The 10,261-nt window shown below is 46.8% G+C and overlaps 1 protein-coding gene across 14 annotated transcripts in view; it reads left to right on the plus strand.

The window, feature by feature from the left end:
* The window catches only part of PROM1 (prominin 1), a 111,059-nt gene extending 101,528 nt beyond the window's left edge, over window positions 1–9,531 (plus strand). For 9 of the 14 annotated variants that reach the window (XM_045474467.1, XM_045474472.1, XM_045474471.1 and 6 more), the window contains 5 exons: window positions 1,864–1,944; window positions 2,280–2,348; window positions 5,462–5,554; window positions 8,054–8,169; window positions 9,092–9,531. In XM_045474467.1, the coding sequence (XP_045330423.1) occupies window positions 1,864–1,944; window positions 2,280–2,348; window positions 5,462–5,554; window positions 8,054–8,169; window positions 9,092–9,146 (414 nt within the window). In that variant the 3' untranslated portion in view covers window positions 9,147–9,531. Of the gene's footprint in view, window positions 1–1,863; window positions 1,945–2,279; window positions 2,349–5,461; window positions 5,555–8,053; window positions 8,170–8,394 lie in introns of all 14 variants that reach the window. The other 5 variants (XR_006711557.1, XR_006711556.1, XM_045474478.1 and 2 more) reach the window with 5 other exon arrangements.
* The last annotated feature ends 730 nt before the right edge of the window (window positions 9,532–10,261 follow it).

The following is a 10,261-nucleotide window of genomic DNA, read 5'->3' on the forward strand; positions in this document are numbered from 1 at the left end:
AAATGCAAACTGGGTTTTCCTACCATTTGCTTCCTGCAAGTACCTCTCACCTTGGCACACTTAGATACACAGGTGAAAGCCGTGAGTTGATGTGTAGAATGTAAGCTCAGAAGGTACACTGGCCACTCTCACTGAGCTAATGCTGCCTACAAAATCCAGTGCCTTTGACCACAGACTCATTCTCGCCGTTGGGTTGACTGCGGGCTTGTCCGCCTACCTTCCCACCCAGAGACCCAGGCTGCGGGAGCAGCTCCTGTCTGGGCCACCTCATGTCCTCGAGGTAGAAACACTAGCTGCCCTTTAAGCAACTTCTTAGAACCGGCCGCTCCATCTCCGTTCCATTAGCCAAAGCAAGTGAGGCTGCCAGGCCCATCATCTTGGGCTGAGAAGCCAGAGCTCAAAAGGTATCAGCAGTCAGGAACAGTGAATACAGTCGACCGCAGGGGGTCCTTCAGACTGCAGACACCCCCACAACAGAAACCGAGCTCCACGGCTACGATGTGTTTGGCTGGTACCCTCAGTGCCAACGGGCAACTCGGGAAACATCTCTTTATTGAGCGGATTGGGCTGCCCATGAGAGGTTGGGGATGTCAGCCACAACCGAAAATCCCACGTTCCTCGTTCCTCCCTGCGCTTTTCTCTGAGCTCTTTTTGCAGACCTTGGTCACAGGGCTTCTTGCCACGTGTGACTGTGTGACACGTGTCCCCGTGAACTGTGAGCAACTTCGTTAGTAGTTAGCACACTCCCCGGGCAGCCCTGGGCCTGCTTCTTTGTTGGCACGGGAGACCCTGAGTTCCCCTGAAGGCTCTTCTGTGAGGTTTGCTCGGCTTGGGGACCATCACTGTTCCTCTCGTCACAGTTGCCATTTCACACATGTGTGTCCTGGGCCAAGGGAGCCTGGGACAGACCGGTAACTGTGTGCGGGTCCCTTGCCATCCTGCGCATCTGGACGTTCATGGTGACAGCGTGAGCTGCGCGTTGCCCTTCACGAGGGGTCAGTGGGGGGGGGGGGGCGAGTTGGGGTGGAAATGCATCTTTGACCCACTGGCCAAGCTGGGTGCCCTGAGGTCTCCGGGCAGAACAGAAAGGGCACCTTTTCTAATTTGCACCAAGCTGCCATGTCAGAGTTCTTACCTGTGTCAAGAAACTAGGTGCACATCCGGGCTCTTATGCCCCCAACCTGGTGACGTCAAGCAGGGTCAGCCACCTCCTCTGTGAAGGGGGCCTGATAATGCCTTCCTACAGCCTGTGAGTACAAGAGCCCGCCCCCCGCGCTATCCATGGGGGATACATTCAGCGGATGCCACGGGCAGTACTGAGCCCGTGCGTGCATAGCTACAATAAAGCTGAATTTACAAATTAGGCACAGTAAGGGGTTAACAGCAATAATCAATAATAAAATAGAACAATTATAACAATGTACTGTACTAGAAGTTATGAGAATGTGGTCCCACTCTCAAAATCTCACCCTTCTTGCGAGGATGTGACGTGGTAAAAATGGCTGACCGGGGGGATGAGGTAGGCATGTGAGGGAGCGTTAGGCTGTTATCAGCATTTCTAACCATCTATCAGAAAGAGGATCTTTGCTTCTGGACCCTGAGTAATGGGAACCGTGGATAAGGGGGACCTCCTGTCCTCAGGGAGGCGATTTGGATCAAGGGCCCAGCTCAGTGTCTGCCACAAAGTGAGTGTTCAGTATGACATCTCTTGTCCCCCTGCCCTCAGAGGGCTGGGCCGGCTCAGTCGTCTTGTTGACTAGCAGGTCGTCGTGGGATGGGGCTGAGCTGACCGCACAGGCACCGACAGGCAAACTAGTGAAAGCCCTTCGTCACGTGACACTTGTCGATTGCTGTGTTTTCCAGATGAAAGTGACCAATACCCTTTCCTCTTTGGATTCTGCTCAGGACTTCCTCACAACCCGTATTTCCTCGGTTATTGTTGAAGTAAGTTTTCTTTTTAAAAAATATGTATGGCCATGGGGGAGGGGAAGGAAAAAAAAAAAAAAGCCAGAGAGGGAGGGAGCCAAACCATAAGAGACTCTTAAAAACTGAGAATAAATGGAGGGTTGATGGGGAGAGGGAGGGAGCGGAGGGTGGGTGACGGGTATTGAGGAGGGCACCTGTTGGGATGAGCACTGGGTGTTGTATGGAAACCAATTTGACAAGAAATTTCATATTAAAAAAAAATATATGTATGCCAGTAAGTGGGCATGTGCCCATAACTACGTGACCTCATAGCATCCTTTTAACGGTTTTCCTACCCTTCGATTTCTTTCCAGGAAAGTCAGAAGTATGGGAACACGATAGTAGGATACTTTGAACGCTATCTGCAGTGGGTCAAAATCTCAGTAAGTAGTTTCTCTTTTATGAACACAAGAGGGCCATGTGTTAGGATGGCCATGTTGTAGGATACAATCAGGAGGAGATAAAATTAAAATCCTAGTAATTGGGTAGGAGAGATAAGTCAAGGGCCTCGAATAGGGACCATGATGGGAGGTGGCGTAAGACACAGCACGTGTTGTCCACGCTGGACCCCTTCTCGGGCCTGACACCGAGCAGGAGAAAGTGCCCCTCACATCGTCCCTCAGCTCCCTTGCTCACCATTATAGGAGTTCTGGCCACATTTGACTGTGTCTCCCCAGTGAACTGTGAGCTTCTTTTGCAATGGTGGCTTGGGCAGCGCTCAGCCTGCCATGCTGTTGGTGGATCAGTCAACTAGGGGTGTCTTGAGCTACAGAAATTTGTTTTCTCACAATTCTGGAGGCTGGAAGTCTGACATCAAGGTGTCAGCAGTGTTGGTTTCTTTGGAGCCTTTAGAGTCTCTCTGCTTTAGAGTCCTCTCTGCTTGGGTCGTAGACAACCATCTTCCCCATGTGTCTTCACAAGGTCTGCCCTCTGTGCATGTCTGTGCCCAAATTTCCACTTCGTTTATAAAAATGCCAGTCACATTGGATTAGGACTCAACCCTAATGACCTCATTTTAACTGAATTGCCTCTTCAAAGACCGTACCTCCAGATACAGTCACATTCTGAGATACCAGGAGGTAGGGCTTTAACACACGAATTTGGGGGAACACAATTCGGTCCACAACAGTTGGGTCTCCCTGAATACATTAGAAGAGGAAAGTTGAGGAGCAGAGTGAAGTTTCCAGTGGTTTCAAGGCAGCACGTTGCTCCCAGCAGCCAGCTTGTGGAGAAGTATAGTGTCTGGGAAAATGCCTTTGTCATCTTGGGCTCTGGGCCAGCTCCCCTCTGTGAGGATTATTCCACTGGGGCAGGGTTTGGGGGGGGGAGATGCTTGCCGCTGAGTTACTTGATCAACTTGGGCTGAGTCACTTGGGCTACTTGCTGTTAGCCAAGACGGGCTTTGAGAAGTCTGGGGACTCAGGAAATCTTCGACTACCTCCAAGCTGTCATGAGCTCCTCACATCTATTCCTGGCCCTTGGCCTCATGAGCCCAGACTACCAACCATCTCCTCCCTCTTTGCTGCCCCACCCCGGATTCCAGCCACACCCCACTGCTTGATTCTCTGAAACGTTCACACTTCTCCATGTGATTTCCTCTGTGTCATACCCCCCTCCCCAGTCCCTACCTCTAGTCCCCACCATCTGGGCCTCGTGTATCTGGTTCTCCTTCAAGGCCCAGCTTCCTGATGTCTGTGCTGACACCTCCCACCAACCAGATGGGAAGACCGCAGGGTCCTCTCAGTGCTGGCATGAGGCGTGTGCACACGTGGGTGAGTAGCGGCGGAAGAGATACATGACCGTCATTGCCGCCACGGCCACCGGACCCTGTGCATATCCTCCACCAGATCAAGGAACCACATTTTAGTCACATCCATACCCAGAATATGAAACAAATACCCTGAAACCAAAGGGAATCTGGACAAGAATGGTTAAGTCACACGAGAGCCATGCCATGGAAATATTGGGTGACTGTTGGTACCAAATGGATCAGAGCTATGCTGTGGGGCTAGGAGAGATTTTCACAGGATTATAAATAAAGGAGAAAAGCAAGATGCAGAAAGCATACAGAGTATGACTCCAACCCCAGTTTTTGTAAAAACCCGACAGTGAAAAAGCCTATGAAGAAAGAGGTAGGTTGGTTGAGCTTGGTGAAAATGAAGTTGTTAACATGGATTGCCTTGGAAGGTACAGATGGTGGAAGAAAAAGGGAAGGTTAACCAACCAATAAAGGAAACGAGCTAACATCGAGCTCATTGTATGCACTGAAAGGTTCTTTTTTTTTTTTTTTAAAGATTTTCTTTTAAGTTTATTTATTTGTTTTGAGAGAGACAGAGACTGCAAGAGTGGGGAAGGGGCAGAGACAGAAGGGGAGAGAATCTCAAGCAGACTTCATACTGTCAGCCCAGAGCCCAACGCCGGGCTCGAACCCACGAAACCATGCGATCACAACCTGAGCTGAAATCAAGAGTCAGACGCTTAACTGACTGAGCCACCCAGGCACCCCAAAGTTTTTTAAAACGCATGACTATAGCTATCGTAAGTCAATGGGATTGGAGCATCTGTTTGGGATTTATTAAACGTGTTTATTTTAAACTCATTAATGAGTACATAGTTTTCTGTCTTCTAAAAAAAATGTATTTTTTTAATTTTAGAGAGTGTGTGTGAGTGGGGGGAGAGGGGCAGAAGGAAAGAGAGAGTGAATCCCAAGCAGGCTCCATGCTCAGCACGGAGCCCAAAGTGGGGCTTGACCCACAACCCTGAGATCAGGACCTGAGCTGAAATCAAGAGTCGGACACTCAACTAACTAACCCACCCAGGCGCCCCTATTTTCTTCTTATTTTTTTTAAATTTTATTTATTTATTTCCTTATTTATTTTAGTTCTCTGTCTTCTAAAATGGGGTCTGCAGGTAGCACTGGTTTTTGTAAACACGGTTTTATTGGCACACAGCCACCCCCTTTGGTTTATACATCATCTGCGGCTGCTTTCACCATTTTTTTTTCAGAGTCCAGCACTTGTGACAGAAATGTCTTGGTCTGTCCTGCGAGGTAGAAAATATTTACTCTCTGGCCCTTTCTAGGAAGAGTTTGCCAAGCCCTGGTCCAAAATATATAATTATTGATTTATTAGCTTTCCATTTTCTTCCGCATCCTTTGTCAGATCTCAAAGGGATCGGGTAAGAAATTCAGCCCGAGACCCTGGACCTGACCCTTGTACTTCATTCTCTCAGGAGCCTGGTAAGGGTGGGTGTTATGGTTCCATAAAACAAGTGTAGAAACCAGAGACCGAGAGGCAGAGAGAATCAGCATCTTGCTTCCAAGTACCTGCTTTTAAACATTGTCAAACTCACCCATAAGAAATCAGCATTCTGCTCCATATCAACGAGGGTGTAGAGATCCTTTTGGTGAAAATAGGTCAAAGATAAATGGCATGTCTGATTCTTCTGGATTTTTGTGCGTGTGCCTCAAAGTTCACTCGTGTTTCTTACCCCCTAGATTACTGAGAAAATTGCAGCCTGCAAACCCGTGGCCACCGCTTTAGACTCTGCTGTTGACGTCTTTCTGTGCAGCTACATTATTGACCCCATGGTAAGAATGGTGAAATTTCATCTTTCAAAATAAGGAAACACAGTAAACTCATCAATCGTCATTTTTTGTTTGCAGATTGTAGTACACCCTATGGTATAAAATAGTTCTGTGCTTGGGTCTGTTAACAGCCGTTGAATCCAAGACCTGAAATCTAAAATTGAGATGAATGTGTTAGGATACTTCAGGGGCGGCTGGGTGGCTCAGTCGATTAAGCACCCGACTCTTGATTTTGGCTCAGGTCATGATCTCACGGTTCGTGGCATCGAGCCCCGTGTCGGGCTCTGTGCTTACAGCATGGAGCCTGCTTGAGATTCTCTCTCTCCCTCTTTCTGCCTCTCCCCCCACTCTCAAAATAAATAAACTTAAACAACAACAACAACAACAAAAAGACCTGTCTCCTGCAACACCGTCAACCCCCTGAGCAGAGGGCCTGTGCGTTGCTGTGTCCCTGTCATCTGGCATATTGCCTGACACAGGCAGTTGAATGAATGAAAGATGATCAAACAGCTGTCTGTCCAAGTGCATCTGTACTGCTCCGTCTGTCATCTCCCTGTCCCACATCCACATGCCCATCTATCTGCTGGACAGACTTTCACACCTGAATGGAGACGCTCCTGTCCTCTTCTAGCCATGCAGACCCCAAGGTTTGGCTTCCTGGCCGCTTCCTCCTCCCCAGACCCTAACCCTTTTGTGCTGCTTCTTGGACCCCTGCTGATGGCTTTGTAGGTGTGTCCTGGGCTAACCTGGTTGATTCTTCTTTTTTTTTTTAATGTTTATTTGTTTTTGAGAGACAGAGAGACTGACAGCCGGACAGAGCATGAGGTGGGAAGGGGCAGAGAGAGAGGGAGACACAGAATCTGAAGCAGGCTCCAGGCTCTGAGCTGTCAGCACAGAGCCCGACGGCGGGGCTCAAAATCACGAACTGCAAGACCATGACCTGACGCAGGGCTCCAACTCATGAACCACGAGATTGTGACCTGAGCTGAAGTCGGACGTGGAACCGACTGAGCCCACACAGGTGCCCCTAACCTGGTTGATTCTGAATTGATCTCCTTGCCTTCGGTCTTCACCGCCTGCCCCCAGCCACTCAAATCACCCAACTATCGATGCTTTTCCCCCAGTAATTGAGGACCAGTGGAAGGGAGGCCTAGAGGCTGGAGCTTTGTAGCGAGGTGGTTTAAATAGTAAGAAAGAGCTCTGGGCATTGATTTTGCCAGGAAAGTGGACCCCAGGCTGCCCAACATGTTTCTTTTATACCTTGATTGTTCCCGAAAGAATTATGGCAGCTTCCAGTAAAAGGATTGGTTGTCATAAAGCTCTAAAGCCTCTCAAAGCGAGGTTTGAATGCACAGAAATCTACCAATAAAAGAACACGTGGGGAAAGGAGAACAAATTTACTGGAAATTCTGGGCCAAGAGGTGCCACTGCCATCCGACAGTGCGCTCTGTCCGGAGGAAGGCAGAACGTCAGTGGCTGAGCTGTGAGGGTTGGAGGGCGGTGGAGGAGGGCCGCTGTCACATCCAAGCTGCCTTTTGCCTCCCGGTAGGCTGGGGAGGCTGTCCTGATGTTACCTACAACATCACCCTAAGGCAGCGGCCATAGACCCGAACCTCTACAGGCCAAGGGTAAGACACTGGCTGGCGTATGGTGTCGTCGGGGTCTCCAGCTGCGTCTCTTCTGATTGGTGGATAAGGCTAAATAGCGTTGGGCATCACCCCTGCAAAAGCTAGTGGTGTGGCCAGGCCCCAACCAAACGCGGACCTTCTTGATGGAAGAACCACCACTCAGCGGCCGCTGGTGTTACCTTGTGGGGATGGGGGCTCAGTTTATGAGACTGAACTTGAAGACTTTTCAAGAAAGACGTGACTCCAGATTTCTGTGTGAAGCCTGACTTAGGAATGTTGGCAACTATCTTTTGAAAATACCTTCACATGCTTTTTAAACAAAATAGGGTTGAATGCAGCCTATGATCTGCCCTTAAGCTTGGGTAAGTTCAATGTGGAATGTTTGTTGAGAGCCTAGCAGGTGCCGAGCGCCAATCCTGCCTTCTCCACGCAATAGTGTTATGGGATAAAGATGCTATGGTCCCGCGGTTCTGATGCAGAGCAAAGCCAGAAAGGTGAATTAGCCGCGTCAAACAGCTCAGAAAAGGGATTAAGCTCAGGCCTGCTGGTCCGCCATGCTCCTATCGTAGGCAGCAAAGGGACGCCATCTGGTGGGGTCCTAGATGCAAACCCTTGCTTCCCCACTTGCTCCCACTGGTCCTCATTTGTAAAATAAATATAATAGGATCGAGTCAAGGTTTTCAGAGAGATTTAATGAATTGCAGCAACGTGTAGCCTTTCACACAGTAGATGACTCCCGTTGCATTTACAAATGGTTTCAATGAACAAAATTAAACCTCATTAAACAATGGCAGAAAAAAGAAAAAAGCAACCGCTGCTTTCCATTTTCCCGTCTTGAGGCATCTGATCCTCCTGATTTTCTTTTTTTCCCTAGAATTTATTTTGGTTCGGCATAGGAAAAGCCACCGTATTTCTACTTCCGGCTCTCATTTTTGCTGTAAAGCTGGCCAAGTACTATCGTCGAATGGATTCAGAGGATGTGTATGAGGAGTAAGTAGACAAGTTTCTACAGAGGCTGGGGGAGGGGGGTCATTTTCTAAGAGGCGCTGACTTCAGAACGAGCTCTGATGAGATTAAACTTGGTCTTTTTTTAAAGTAGGGGGTCACTCTGGTCAGGTGTCTCCTTTGTACCTTTCTTATGCTTATTTTAACTGTTTTCCCTCTTGCTTCATCTTCTCAGTGTCCTTAACCAGCCTTCTTATTTCTTGTTTGCAGATCCTCTGTCTTGGGGATTTGGCACTTTACTTTATAGCTGTGTTTACTAGTTTTCACTTTGACTCTGTAGTATATACCTTTATGCTTCATGTTTTACTCCACTCACCTCCTTCGTGATGTGTGTCTCTCCTGAATTTACTTGGGTGGTGTCTGTATTAGGGTAAAAACAAATGTGGGGGATCCAGCTGTCGAGCTGTGATCGTAATTAAAAACAATAATTGTATCTCCCTTTTTAGTATTTTATAGTGCTGAAACTGTATCCGTCAAAAAGTAAGCCTTTTCTTTTTTTTAAAACCATATTCCTAAGATGGGACTGGGGAGGTCTTTACTATTATGTGATGAACTTTTAAAACGGAATTAATAGCATCTTAAAATTACGTGACAACATTAGATATGCCCAGATAAAAATCCATGCTGATGCCTCTACAACAGGGCCGGCACACACAAGGCACTGAAAGAATACTTGTTAAATTAATGATATTTTTATAGGTTAAGTTTATTAATATATAAAATGGCTGTTTCAGTGTTTGGTTTTTAAAGGGACCAGAATGTGAATATAGCTTTTTTACTCTCTTTGTAGATTTAACAAATGCTCACGTGCTTTTCATGACCCCTTGCATTGCCTTTGTAGCTCACAATGTGAATACTTCATCTTAGAGATAACATGGTGTTTTTGGTGTATTTATTTTTGTTACAGTATGGAAAATGGTAATATTGGTTTTCATAGACATCATTCCACTCAGACTGTATGAACAAAGTTTTTAAACAGATCCAACGACACGAGTTCTTGATCTACAGCGTCTCTGAATACTGGAAAAGAAACCTTCCCTTCCAGAGTTTACAGAGTTCAGCGATTTTTGTATGCAACACTCACTGATGCGCCAAAGAGTAAAAAGTGTGCGTTCACAGCTGTTTTGGTTTTTGTTTTATTTTCTCTCCAGAAGTTTTGCTTTAATCATCTGAGCCTTCTATGAAAGTTCCAATATGTATTACATTCATTCATTTCCAGTTTAGTTTTCAGAACAAGGCATGAATTGTGTCACATTTCATTGCTTGGGAACCTAGACTTGTAGCTAGACAAAATCCAGCAAATAGCAGTTGTGTGTGTGAACAATAAAAGTGATTTCAGAAATCTGACTCTAATCTTCTTATTGAAACACATACCTATATTATAGACATCGATTATGTCACTGTGTCATTTGCTCAAGGCTGCTGTAACAAGTTACACAAGGTGGATGGCTTAAAGCAGCAGAAGTATCTTCTCCCACAGTTCTGGAGGCCGGAAGTCTGAAATGCATTCATCAGCACAGCTGGTTCCTCCAAGGGGGATCGCACAAGAGTCTGCTCTATGCCTTTTTCCTAGATTCTGATGATTGAGACGATCCACGGCATTCCTTGGACACTCACTCCAGTCTCTGTCTCTGTCTTCCCATGGAGTCTTCTTGGGTGCCTGTGTCCAGATTTCCCTCTGCTTCTAAGGAGTCATTGGATCAGGGCCCATCCTAATCAAGAATGATCTCATCTTAATTTCATCACATCTGCAAACAACCTATTGGCAAACATTCGCAGGTTCTAGGTGATATGAATTTGGGAGGGAACACCATTCAGACCAGCACAGTCATCCAGCAGTGATAGCAAATAGCCAAAAAGATAGGGAAGGAAACTCAAAGGAGAGCAACACTATACACCCTCTACACACAGAAACTAAGTTAAATTACCAAAATCACAAAAGATAGAAAAATTATAAATTTTGTTAGACACATACAAAATAGTGACTCATCTCCCTCTTAATTTTATGTTCATCTCTTTATTTAAGAACATGTTAATACTCCACTGCTTGTGAGCATAAAGTGTCTCTTCATCTAAC

Source organism: Leopardus geoffroyi, chromosome B1 (assembly GCF_018350155.1).
Source record: "Leopardus geoffroyi isolate Oge1 chromosome B1, O.geoffroyi_Oge1_pat1.0, whole genome shotgun sequence".
In the NCBI taxonomy this organism is placed as follows: domain Eukaryota; kingdom Metazoa; phylum Chordata; class Mammalia; order Carnivora; family Felidae; genus Leopardus; species Leopardus geoffroyi.